Genomic DNA, 14,857 nt, shown 5'->3' on the forward strand with positions numbered 1-14,857 from the left:
AGGTCATGGTGGGCTGGAGATAATAAATGTATGGTACAAAACAAAACAAAACAAACCAAACCAAACCAAACCAAACCAAACCAAACCAAACAACAAACCAAACATCAAAATAAATAAAATATAATTAAAGTGATATATTGTTTCTTTGACTAACCTGGGGCTAGCATAATGAAGAATAATTGATAAAATCGGCTTTTATTCATAGAATACTGGGTTAGACAGTTTTCACTTCAGTTACTGGTTTCGACATACTAGTAGATCTAGTTATTGATTAAAATACAGATCACCACAGGTTTAGAACAATTAGTTTACAACACCACACCCCTTTTTTGCCACCAACCTGTCAATAATATTGCATATAAATCAAGGTTGTCAGATCAGTTTTTTCATTGGTGTGTAAATCCCAACACTCATAAACTGCAAAATTTAGGCTAGTACTCTGTTATGACTAGTTTATGGTTTATTTTTTAATTTAATGCACCACACCACTATTTGTCATGTCCTTACTTTTTGTATCTATTTAATACCAAGTTCTCAAATGTCTTTTAAAATCTTCCTTTGATGATTGCACGTAGGTTTAAAGGGACATTCCTGAGTTTGCTGCAATTTTTAAGATGTTATCAACAGAGACTTTTTAACAATTGTAATTACATGTCAAATATATTTTTCTGCATAAAATATTAGTGGCTGTATTTTAAATGTGTTTCTGATCATTCTATTATTTGTACTAGGTTTAATTTCATTTTATTTCCTAAAAAATGTTTTTTTCGTACATACAAAATTATTTGAAGACAAAATCCAGTTTGGGCTTCTTACAAATATTAAGATGATAATGTCCAATGGCATAAAGTATTTAACTGTGTATGTGACGTTACACCTACCCACTGAGCCTAGCGGTGCGCTCACCCTGGATTGGGGCCGGTACTGGCATGAAAGATCCCCCATTGCCTCTGGTGGGATACGAATCCAGTATCTACCAGCCTCAAGTCCGATGGCATAACCACTACACCACCGAGGCTGGTAACAAACTACTACAAACTGGACAACAACAAATACCTTGTTTATACAGATAACTGTTTAATCTAAAAAAAATATATATATATATTTAATATGTAATAATATTGTGGTCATAAAAAAGGCTCTGTCATTCGAAAAGATCTTATCGTGGAAACAAGCCCAGGATAATTCCTTTAATCCGCGCCTTATCGGTGTACATGGAGGTTGGGCATGCTTTTCGATACATAAATTATTATAACTTGTGTGCTACAATTTACAGATAAGTGGCCATGCCATGCTCCCGAATCTACAATAACACAAGTCTTCACTTTATTATACGTGTGTGTGTGTGTGTGTGTGTGTGTGTGTGTGTGTGTGTGTGTGTGTGTGTTCTTTAATCATTTTAAAATTATAACAAGTACAAATATATTGGTAAATAGTGGCATGCTTAGGTGCGATTGAACAATCTGATGGACTACTTTTATTCAGTAGAGAGTTTCATTTAACCAGTAAATCAATGATATACATTTACGAAAGGCATGCCGAATACGCCAAATCCCATACGTTTTGCCAATTTAGCCAGTCCTTCAGTTTCTATGTGATGATCGACAATATTTTCTGGAAAATTCAGACCTTTCCTATGAAGATCGGCATTGACCAAAAGTGTACAACCACCAACGCCATCTATCGGCACAACACGACCCTCGGCTCTGAGGTCCGGTAGATAGAGCCGCTGGGTCTGCGAATAACCTTCTAACATCAGATCACCAGGACCGAGTTTTTCCTGTTGTTCTAGAGACATTTTAGTTTCCCGCCATGTGTTTTTATCGAAGACTCTCTCCTTGTTTGAGGAATCGATATACAAACAATTTGGTACCACTATCTTCTGATCTGCAGACAGAAGCTGCTGGATGGTATCAATGGGTAATTTGGAGATGTCGCTGTCTATCCAAAGCACCCAATCCTCGTCTTTTAATCCTTGCTTGAATAAAAGATTCCTAGATTTTGCCAAATGTTTTCTCCTTGAAAGCTGCACATATTTTTAGCGCTTGTTATCCCAGTTGCACTCACTTTTATCGTAAATATCAAAATGGATGACCTCAACGCGAGAAAAAGATGCATTTCGTAAATCTGCAGCTGTATCTTTAGCTGCAGCAACCGTCGAATCTTTACTACAGTCCTCACCGAAAATTATGGAAATCAACTTGTGAGGATACGTCAACGACTTCAAAAGTTTGGCGTACTTCGATAGTTGGTTAGCAACGTTGTGAATTGGAGTCAGTATGACAATCCTTTCGGTGTACTTTCTATCTTCATAATGTATGTACTTTTGTATGACATGTTCTGCTATTTTAGCCACGTAATCGGACGTCGATTTTAAAGGCACGGGTGGAATGGCGAAAAAAGCGGTCGGGTCTTTGGTTGTTGGAGCCAAGTTAGTTTTTACTGAGACAGATGAATTCAACTCTCTTCTTCGACTAGTGTCCATGCTCGGGTTCTGTTGCGAGCTGACCCTAAAAAACTGTTTACTATTGCACTTCTTCTTTTTGATAAATTGACACATGAAATCATAGTCACTGATAAACACAACTAGAATAATTATTCCAAACATTGTAAATACACTTACTCGTGTCCAGGACAGACGATTCCGTCGTAAAGAACACAACAGCACCATGTCCGAACAGAATAATGTTTTGTTATCTCCTTTCAGGTTCACTGACACTGTACACCCTGTTTTGACCAGGTTACTTAGAAACAAAGCCGGTTGTTTTCAGTTTTTAATAACCCCATCCAGATAGGTAGTGGTTAAATAACAATGCGAAGCTTTGATGGACATTGTTCGAAATATAAGCACACGAAACCGTTAGTTTATATGTCGCAGACGATTACCCTTGATACATTTTCTTTGTTGCTTTTCTTTCAGGAAACTTGCTTCTTTGGTATTACTGTTGGCTCAGTACCAGGATAAAATGCTGAAATAGTCCATTGTGATAAAATAACATCACTATGCGTCTCTAATTGTCGCCGATGTAATGGATAATATGTACGTAGTTTTGTAAAACTAATCTTTTGTGTAATAAAAAAACTTATCTCCCATGTTAATCCATGGACATTACTCACTGTGAAGTGGGTGTGTGGCCTTGTCCACTTGAACAATCTGACCACATTTTCCCTTTTATTTATTTATTCATTTATTTATTTTCCCAGTCGGTGGACCCATTGCGTTATTTCTCGTTCCAGCCAGTGCACCGCGAGTGATGTATCAAAGGCCGTGGTATATTCTATCCTGTCTGTGCATATAAAAGATCCCTTACTTACAAAGGGAAAAATATAGCGGGATTCCTCTCTAAGACCGTGTTAAAATTACCAAAATGTTTGACATCCAGTAGCCGATTTTTAATAAATCAATATATACTCTTCAAAAAAAGAAACGCAAAAGGGTACAAATGGGTTATAATTCCGATTTTATGTTTCCTACCGGTTCATGCTTTGTGAATATAAAGTCATTGCATGTCCCAAACACATTCCCACGGTTACATTCGATAAAACGCAGCTACTGTACAATAAAGTTCCAAAATGTGAATATTCGCAAAAACGCAGCCACGTGCAAACTATGTCACCACTGCACGTGCGTTGTCTGCACGTGCAACATGAACACCGACAGTATAAAAGTGCAGGGTGTTCGCTTGCCTGGCCTCTGTATCTGGCCGACAGTTGACAATCCAGGACATGCCACGTCTCGGTGAACCGCAGAGAAACAATGCCATCGGCCGACTAGACGCAGGCGAATCCAGAACGGCCGTTGCCAGGGCATTCTATGTGTCCCCAAGCACCATCTCCAGACTGGTGGGACCGTTACCAGCAAACATGGATCAACACGTGACCTCCCTAGATCCGGTCGACCACGGGTCACTACCCCCAGGGCAGGACCGCTACATCCGGGTACGCCACCTTCGGGAACGATTGACTACTGCCACCTCCACAGCCGCAGCAATACAAGGTTTGCGCAGGATATCCGACCAGACCGCACGGAACCGCCTACGTGAGGTAGGAATTCGTGCCAGACGTCCAGTTCGAGGTGTCATCTTAACACCACAACACCGTCGACTCCGACTGCAGTGGTGCCAGATTCATCGACAATGGCCTCAACTGCGATGGAGACAGGTGTGGTTCAGTGACGAGTCCCGATTTCTGCTCCGACGTCATGATGGAAGATGTCGCGTGTATAGGCGTCGTGGTGAACGTTATGCGGCAAACTGCGTGCAGGAAGTGGACAGATTCGGCGGGGGTAGTGTCATGGTGTGGGCAGCCATCTCACACACTGGCAGAAACTGACCTGGTCCACGTGCAGGGCAACCTGAATGCACAGGGCTACATTGACCAGATCCTCCGGCCACACATCGTTCCAGTTATGGCCAACGCAGTGTTCCAACATGACAACGCCATGCCCTCACACAGCACGTCTCACAACGGCTTTCCTACAGAACAACAACATTAATGTCCTTCCTTGGCCATCGATATCACCGGATTTGAACCCAATTGAGCATCTATGGGACGAGTTGGACCGACGCCTCCGACAGCGACAACCACAGCCCCAGACCCTGCCCGAGCTGGCAGCAGCCTTGCAGGCCGAGTGTGCCACCATCCCCCGGAACGTCATCCGTACTCTGGTTGCTTCAATGGGCAGGCGCTGCCAGGCAGTTGTCAACACACGCGGAGGCCACACTCGGTATTGACTCCAGATGACCTTGACCTTGGTGGTGTGTCCTATCACTTACTCACAATGGACTAGAGTGAATTGTGAACAATCCTGCAACATTTGGTAATTATCGGACTCACCATTCAATAATTAAATCAATTCTCCAAATGTTACGACAATGTGGTTTTGCGTTTCTTCTTTTGAAGAGTATATGTTATAGTGGCGTCGTTAAACAAAACAAATTTATTTATTTTTGTCATAAATAAAAAAAATACACCCCCTACCCTGCCTACCAGATTATGCCCAAGTTTTATTTATTTAATGTTTGTACTCCGTGTGTGCGTGCGTGCATACATACATACATACACACACACATACAATGTATGTACTACTAAAGTTACCAACAATACATTGCTAACTTGCCAGTATCCTTGGCTTATACTAGGTACACATGATATTTATAGATATATATATATATATATATATATATATATATATATATATATATATATATATATATATATATAATATATATATATATATATATATATATATATATATATATCATGGCGCAGGGGATAATTAAATCCTTTCTGGCCTCACAAATTGTCAAAATGTCGTTGCTGTGTCACCGAATCGCCCGCAAATTGCAAGACTAACCACGATGCTCTCTGAGCTATTGAGACATGTATGTATGAATGTATGTATGTATGTATGTATGTATGTATTACTAAAGTTACCAACAATACCTTGCTAACTTACAGTATGTTACTTTGCTTATACTAATTAAATATGGTATACGTACAGCTATAGTTACCAACAATACCTTGTTAACTTGCCAGTATCCTACTTTAAATGTATAGCTAAAGTTGCAAACAATACCTTGCTAACTTACCAGTATCCTACTTTAAATGTATAGCTAAAGTTACAAACAATACCTTGTTAACTTGCCAGTATCCTACTTTAAATGTATAGCTAAAGTTGCAAACAATACATTGCTAACTTGCCACTATCGTACTTTAAATGTATAGCTAAAGTTACCAACAGCGCCTTGCTAACTTACCAGTATCCTACTTTAAATGTATAGCTAAAGTTACAAACAATACATTGCTAACTTAACAGTATGTTACTTTGCATATACTAATTAAATATGGTACACGTACAGCTATAGTTACCAACAATACCGTGTTAACTTGCCAGTATCCTACTTTAAATGTATAGCTAAAGTTACAAACAATACATTGCTAACTTAACAGTATGTTACTTTGCTTATACTAATTAAATATGGTACACGTACAGCTATAGTTACCAACAATACCTTGTTAACTTGCCAGTATCCTACTTTTTTTGGGATGTATAGCTAAAGTTGCAAAACAATACCTTGCTAACTTAACAGTATGTTACTTTGCTTATACTAATTAAATATGGTACACGTACAGCTATAGTTACCAACAATACCTTGTTAACTTGCCAGTATCCTACTTTAAATGTATAGCTAAAGTTACAAACAATACATTGCTAACTTAACAGTATGTTACTTTGCTTATACTAATTAAATATGGTACACGTACAGCTATAGTTACCAACAATACCTTGCTAACTTACCAGTATCCTACTTTAAATGTATAGCTAAAGTTACAAACAATACATTGCTAACTTAACAGTATGTTACTTTGCATATACTAATTAAATATGGTACACGTACAGCTATAGTTACCAACAATACCTTGTTAACTTGCCAGTATCCTACTTTAAATGTATAGCTAAAGTTGCAAACAATACATTGCTAACTTGCCAGTATCCTACTTTAAATGTATAGCTAAAGTTGCAAACAATACATTGCTAACTTGCCAGTATCGTACTTTAAATGTATAGCTAAAGTTACCAACAGTGCCTTGCTAACTTACCAGTATTCTACTTTAAATGTATAGCTAAAGTTACGAAATACATTGCTAACTTACCAGTATCCTACTTTGCTTATAAGTACTAGTTACACATGATATATGTACTACTAAAGTTGCCAACAATACCTAGCTAATTTCGCCGTATCCTACTTTGCTTATACTAAGAAATAGTTACGTTACACATAGGCGTACGTGCTCCTATATTTGCAGGGGGTAGGGCAAGCTGACTTTTGCCCGAAATTAAACGAAAATGCCCAAATCAGAATAACAACATTTATTAATATTAGCTTCACTGCCAAACAGCTATATATAGGGTTGCAAATGAATCCATACGCATTTTTACATGAATTATAAGTAATATTGTGAACACTGGGTAGAATGATGGAAATAGTATACGCGATGAAATGATTTTAGTCCAGCTCATTTTGTCCGAATACACCCCCTCCCCCGACCCCTGCCTCGTAAGTTTATGAAGTTACACTAGATGCACACGACAGCTGAAGTCACCAACAATACCATACTAGCGTACCAGTATCCAACTTTACGTGTATAGCTAAAGCAACCAACCATACCTTACTAACGTACCAGTACCCTAAGTTGCTCTGACAAACGTTCGTTAAAGATTCTTCTCCTGCCATTTCTGGATCGATCACAAACTGCGTGTGAACAACATTTTGGGGAGTGCAGCAAAGACTATGTAGCAAATCCGTTCATTTATGACACCACATACGGGGCGTATAGATTGAAAACTAGGTCACTGATACCGGCCCGTACCGCGACACTTGGTGTAATTTACACACAGGTACCGCCACAAAGGTAACACACATTATGTACGAGTACTCCGCGATGTATTTGCACAGTCGGTATCTCTCTCTCTCTCTCTCTCTCTCTCTCTCTCTCCGTCCGTCCGTCCGTCCGTCCCTCTCTCTCCCTCCCTCTCCCTCTCTCTCTCTCTCTCTCTCTCTCTCTCTCTCTCTCTCTCTCTCTCTCTCTCTCCCTCTCCCTCCCTCCCTCCTCCCTCCCTCCCTCCCTCCGTCCGTCTCTGTCTCTCTCTCTCTCTCTCTCTCTCTCTCTCTCTCTCTCTCTCTCTCTCTCTCTCTCTCTCCTCTCTCTCCCTCCCTCCCTCCCTCCCTCCGTCCGTCCGTCCGTCTCTCTCTCTCTCTCTCTCTCTCTCTCTCTCTCTCTCTCTCTCTCTCTCTCTCTCTCTCTCTCTCTCTCTCTCTCTCTCTCTCTCTCTCTCCCCTGCGCGTGCTGTAACCTCACCGTGGTGCAGGGGTGTAATATTCTCTTTGAGAATGGCCAATACAGCACAAATTGAAGTTTAGAGTAAAATTCGGTGTCCGTAAAATTCTGTGATATTTGTATTTGTATTTTTGGCACAGTTCTTTACACTGTTTTTGTTTAAACCTTGAATTTTTATATTGATGTTGATCATCACTTTATTTGCATTACCATAGTTTGACACCCAATAGCCGATGTATTTTTCGTGCTGGGGTGTCGTTAAACATTCATTCATTCATTCATTCATTCATTCTCTCTCTCTCTCTCTCCCTGTCTCTCTGTCTCTCTGTCTCTCGGGCGGGACGTAGCTCGGTGGTAAAGCGCTCGCTTGATGCGCGGTCGGTTTAGGATCGATTCCCGTCGTTGGATCCATTGGGCTCTTTCTCGTTCCAGCCAGAGCACCACGACTGGTATATCAAAGGTCGTGGTATGTGCTGTCCTGTGTGAGATGGTGAATATAAAAGATCCCTTGCAACTAATGGAAAAAATGTAGCGGGTTTCCCCTCTAAGACTATATGTCAACATTACCAACTATTTGACATCCAAGAGCCGATGATTGACAAATCAATGTGCTCTAGTGGTGCCGTTAAACAAAACAAACATTAACTCTCTCTATCCAGTTTGTTCGATCTTCTGTCTGGACGAAGGTTTTGGGTGTTTCTAAAGGTCGGTCACACATTTGTGACCGCAATAGCGAACATTAAAACAAATTGTATTAAAAGTTAGTTTGTTTTCTTTTAATGACACCACTAGAGCACATTGATTTATTGTCATCGGCTGTATTGGATGTCAAACATTTGGTAATTTTTCCATTAGTAGCACGGGATATTTTATTTGCACCACAGACATGATAGCACATACCACGGTCTTTGATATACCAGTCGTGGTGGACCGACTAGAACGGGAAATAAACCGACCGCGCACCAGGCGAACGCTTTGCCACTGGGCTACGTCCCGCCCCCTTGTATTAAAAGAAAAATATATTAAAGCCACCAACTTGGAAATTGCTTTAAAGCAATTGTCTTGGGTAACGTATTATAACCTGTTCCCGACTAGTAGAGCCTTTTAAACGACTATTAATACACAGGACCGTAGGAACCGGAGGGTGATGGTAGTAGTGGCACAGCCACACACACACGCACACATACCCCCACTCAACAAAATTTTTAAATTTGTTCGTCCTACACTATATATATATAAAGATAAAATTATGGCTTGTACCCGCCACTAGAGGTTGTCCAGACATCGTTCCTGGATCATTCTACAAAAAGTGTCACTTTTATTTACATATAGAAAACTAAATTTGTTGTCTGTAACGATACCTTATTAATAATATCATCCTGTCATGGCATTTTTTTTTCTTCTGGTAATTGGCTTTGATAGAGAGTTTATTCAAGATTCGTGTAAAATGTCATTGGTGTTACCTGTCCTAAGCACAACACTATACATAACATGTATGCACTGTTAAAATATAAAAGAGAAGACATAACACTGAATACCTTTAATGTAATACGTACTGATGGCTGACTTACTCACTTATGAAGGAACCTTGTAAATATTTTCCGTATTCAAAAGATGGGGGAGACCGGCCTCGGTGGCGTCGTGGCAGGCTATCGGTCTACAGGCTGGTAGGTACTGGGTTCGGATCCCAGTCGAGGCATGGGATTTTTAATCCAGATACCGACTCCAAACCCTGAGTGAGTGCTCCGCAAGGCTCAATGGGTAGGTGTAAACCACTTGCACCGACCGGTGATCCATAACTGGTTCAACAAAGGCCATGGTTTGTGCTATCCTGCCTGTGGGAAGCGCAAATAAAAGATCCCTTGCTGCTAATCGGAAGAGTAGCCCATGTAGTGGCGACAGCGGGTTTCCTCTCAAAATCTGTGTGGTCCTTAACCATATGTCTGACGCCATATAACCGTAAATAAAATGTGTTGAGTGCGTCGTTAAATAAAACATTTCTTTCTTTCAAAAGATGGTGGGCAATATAAGCTTGTCCCTGGAGTTTTATGTCATTGGTGTTACTGTATATACTTATGAGAAAACAAAAGAAAACTAAATGCTCTCTGGATGAAACATTCCACCGATAGATATCGGCCATTGAACTTATTTGTCAAAATCATCAGACATATGAACAGTTGTGAATAGTTTTCTTTAAATGTCATGAATGTCATGAATGTCACTGGTGTTACGATCGTATTTATGTAATGGTTAATAATTTTAAGAAACTTTTTGTATGTTATAGTATACATCGTATGTCTGCTGCAACATGCACTTTTTCAGTTTTCTCAACTCTTTTTTTTCAGAGAGCATGAATTAATTATGTACTTATTTGTAATTGGTGTTACCTGTCATTGGTGTTACCAAGTACTGAGTAACACCAATGACAATGAGTTTGAATAAGATGCCGTTTTCCTCGCTTTGCATATTAGTGAAGATGATTTGAAAATTAAAGGGACTTGTCCAGAATCATAGTTGCATAAAGGCACTATGGGTAAAATAAATGTTTTGCTGGAATGTAAAGAGTATATCTTCAACGTCCTTAACTGCGTTATGCTTGGTTCGCGCAATTAACATCCGATTTGTGGTCTGCTTGTCGTTCATTTCTGAGGTTTTTCTTCACAGTTAGTGAAGATTTCCATTAACAATAAAGTTCAGACAAGTAAGTATCTAAATACAAAACTTTACAAACCCTTAAAACCATTAAGCTTAGGCTACTATAGTCCGTCCCATCCTTCTACAATATAAGTGGTTTTTTGTTAATAATTCCTGTTTGGTTTGACGTAAGAAGACAAGTAAAAGTGTTTTGGAAATAAAAAATAAATACTATTTTTGTGTCCAATAAATAAAACAATCGGCTCAGAAATAAATAGCATGTAGTAAATTTCATAGTATGAAAAAAAGGCGTTCCCTGTGGAACCGTTGGTAAAACGCGGACCGGACAAACTGATTTTTTTCCTCTTTTTAAACAAAAAATAAACAAAAGTGTTCGTCCATTGTGTATAGTTCAGAAATATATATTTTATTATATAGTTATTTTTAAAAATTGAAAATGTCGAACGGCGCATGCGCGAAAATGTTATTTTTACAAATGCTAAACGCAGTTAGAAACTACTACCTTTCCTGTTTAAGAGGTTAACTTTATCATAAAGAAGGCGTCCTCGTTTTCTGAAAATATTTGGAACATTTAGAGTTTTGCAGCGCTTGCGTAAAAGCAAAAGTAGGAGTACAACATTTTACTCGTTACTGGGAATACAAGTATACAGTAAAATAGATTTTGAGCCTTAATATAAACACGAAAATAACTACATAAATGAATGAATTAATAAATCTTTAATTTAATATATAAACAAAATTAAAATTCTGTATCTTAATTTAGTATATTTTTAAAACTGTCTGACTGGCCGTATCTTATCAATACAGAAACACACAATTATTCTAATAGGCCTTTAATAGTTGTAGGCTAAAGAAGAAAAAACAGAAGAAAAAAACATTTAAGGAAATATTAATTACAAGTAGTGTAGTGGTAGTTTCAAGAATAATAGTATTTCCAGGATACAGTCTTGAACGTCACTGGTGTTACACATTGTCATTGGTGTTACTTGTTTTGCCATTAGTTTTACGCAAGAATATTTTAGCTGTCATTTCTCAAGAAACTTTATTTTTGAAATTTAAATTGTTTATTTAGGAAAGCATACCTTCTACCTTTATGACTTTGATTAAATTTATTTTGAAGGACTCCATATTTTTAAATAATTAAAACTGCCACAGTGTATAATTTAAGTCACAGATATCCGTGTGGAAATGCACAATTACACCCTTGGATAGTTTTTAATTCTAAAGTTATTCCATATATGTTATTAGAGACACCCAAATAACACATCCATGTGCACTTGGCCACTATAAACCAATTGGATTACACTGCTGAACTACCCCACTTGTCCGGTAACACCAATGACATAATGAACTTGTTCACAGAGTAATATGTATCTGCACGTGCAGGCCGATTACAGTTCTGCGTGGCCAGATATAATTTTATGTTTCTTTGTTCATCTATTTTCCAAAAGTTAACAATAAATATTTATATCTTTTAATTGTTTTATCTTGAATTTGTATTTACAAGGGGTCCAACCTAAACCGTATGACACGTGCTTGAACTTCATATACCACTACCAAAATGGCGGATGAAGCTCGCTTCGATACACCACGGTGAGTACATTTTGTCTTACAGCTGCATGCTGAATGCCTTTCTAATTAAAATAATATTGCGATACGGCTCTAGAATGAATTCGGCTCTCGATTTTGTTCAACCAAAAAAAAGCTATTGAAGAAAAACCTCGTTGTTTTGACGGTCAAAACAAACATGATCGAAATATTTGGTGTTATTTTAATGACACATTATATTTATATACCTTGAAAGTGTCATGATGAAAGCTTGTACACCCTGGGAGCTAAATTATGCTAATATGTTTTGGAAAGTAATTTTATAATTGTTCATCCAAGACATTTCTTATAGTTTAGGCACATCTTCGTCTGCTCCCCCTGGTTTAAGCCAAGATTTTGTTTACTTCAAAAAAAGTATATTTGAATTTGTATCCCTAAAATATCGTGATTATATTTTTCAACTTAAGGCGTGTTTTTTTTTTCTTCAGTAATGGGGAAATACAAAAAGAAGCCAGTTAAGTTAAGCCTTTACCAATAACGAAAGAGGAAAGTTGTTTCCCGTCTTGACACCTAGAAGATCCAGTTCTGGCAAAAGGCTGTGTAATCGTCGTACCTCAGACGTCACAAATTGCACAAATAAATGTTTCCTCAATCCATTTAAGAAAGCATCTTCCATATCAACACCTATAGATGTAAATCTTACATCCAACAAGGAATTTCCAACACCACCACAGCAGAGATCATCACAAAAGAAAGGAGAAAAGCGATTTAGGAAGACGTTGTCATTCGCATCTCAGAGTGTAAATGACAGTGATGATAATCATACATTTCAAGTGTTAGATGAACCGTCCCTTGACACAGACATGTATACTGATGATATAACAGAAACAATGTCACTCTTCAGAAGCAGTGTTCAAAATGGCTTTTGTTCCACAAAACCCCCAAAAGAAAACATTTCCTATGTATTATTTAAAGATACGCTAAAATGGCACTGTCACGGTAATTCATCCTGCATGGGGTATTCTGATGCCAACAAGGACTTGTTTTGGACAGGAACGTTTTTATGGAGGTCAGTTTATCAGATTCATGAGAGGGATTTCTCGCCGGGATATATCCTGGACCACATCAAGGAGTTCAACCTGCACGTGCCAACTACAAGGTGGATGAAGGAAAGATACTTGATTCCTTCATTATGACTTGGAATCAAGGACAAATGCTCATATGTTCAGATGTTACATGCAATTAAAATGTACACATAAACTAAGTTTCAACTATTCAAATGCGTTCTTATTTCTAAAAAACCCTAAAAAAAACACCCAAGTATTATTCGAGACCTGTGAATGCTTATATATGTTTATGATTTGGTTACATGTACATTTATATTCAAAGGCTGCCTGAATAGTCTATTTATCCTGAAACTGCTCGTGTTATATCACTGACACTATGTGATACCACTGGCAGCAGTAATGAAACATTTAGGTTATCACATTCCAGATGACAAACATCTCAGAGGCTTTAGATTGGATAAAAACGAATTGTGATGCAGTATTTTTAATGTGACGTAACATTTGTAATTCCTAATTTTTCTCTGTTCAGCTTGAAAAAATTAAAAACAAAATTTAGTAGAATGGCACCAGAAATGTAATGCAAATCCCCTCATTTATGAAATAGGTTTCTTAATTCGTGAAGGTTGACCATCTTACTTATGTCACTCACGTTAGTTAATTTTCAAAACGTCACCTAAGACTAAAACCCATGTCTTAACTAACGAGAGTGAAATAAATACAATAATCAACTGTCACTCGTTGAGGAGCTTTCATGTACACAATACAACTTACGTCATATTGTCATTAAATTTTGTCTAAACACTTCTGAAAACCCCCAGATGTAGGTCAAGGGTCAGTCAAGGTCACAGTAACCTATTCGAGATACACGGCATGCATCCATATACTAGGATTGCTGTTTTAGGTGTCCAGTGGGGGACTAACAACAAACTAATACTACATTGCATTATAATGTCGATTTATTAAACAATATATAAAAACTAGATCATTCATTCCAATGAATCTGGAAACGCGGTGTCCTTGGAGATGACTCCTAGTTAACAACACTCGTCCACAGTCAGTGCACTGGTACCCGCCTGGTCTGCCGTGATGGACAACCACATGTCTGCGGACGGCAGACCTTCCAGAGTATAGTTCGCCGCAGTCTTCACAAACTGTTCTGAAAAACAAAATTTGGAAAATACGATTAGGTGTCCTAAACCCGTGGGAGCAGACGAAGATATGCCTAAACTATAAGAAAATTACTGGATGGATAATTATATAATGACGTTCCAAAACGTATTTGCTTAATTTAAATTCCATGGTATGCAAACTTTCATCAAGACACCTTTTAAGTGTATAAATATAACTCGTTTCCTTAAAATAGCACCAAAATTTTTGATCATGTTTGTTTTGGCCGTCAAAACAACGAGGTTTTTCTTCAATAGCTTTTTTGTGATTTAACAAAATCGGGAATTAAGTAAACAAATGGATAGAATATTCATTCTAGAGCCGTATCGCAATATTATTTTAATCAGAAAGGCATCCAGCATGTAGCTGTAAGACAAAATGTACTCACCGTCGTGTAGCGAAGCGAGCTTTATCCGCCATTTTGGTAGTGGTACACGAAGTTCAAGCATGTGTCATACGGTTTAGGTTGGACCCCTTGATTTAGAAAAGTGACGCTTTCTGTAGAATGACCCTCCTACGAGTCTTTTACATATACAAAGTAAGCCTATATTCTTTTTTAGAATATCAGTGTCTGTATA

At 38.2% G+C, this 14,857-nt stretch overlaps 1 protein-coding gene across 1 annotated transcript; it reads right to left on the reverse strand.

Annotated features, from left to right (window-relative positions):
- Positions 1-704: 704 nt before the first annotated feature.
- LOC121389722 (mannan polymerase complex subunit mnn9-like) lies at positions 705-7,308 on the reverse strand. Its single transcript, XM_041521376.1, is given in 2 exon segments — positions 705-2,969; positions 7,173-7,308. A coding segment is annotated over 1 exon segment (1,161 nt). The 5' UTR covers positions 2,672-2,969; positions 7,173-7,308; the 3' UTR covers positions 705-1,510.
- Positions 7,309-14,857: the final 7,549 nt, after the last annotated feature.

This window comes from Gigantopelta aegis, chromosome 3 (genome assembly GCF_016097555.1).
Source record: "Gigantopelta aegis isolate Gae_Host chromosome 3, Gae_host_genome, whole genome shotgun sequence".
Classification (NCBI taxonomy): domain Eukaryota; kingdom Metazoa; phylum Mollusca; class Gastropoda; order Neomphalida; family Peltospiridae; genus Gigantopelta; species Gigantopelta aegis.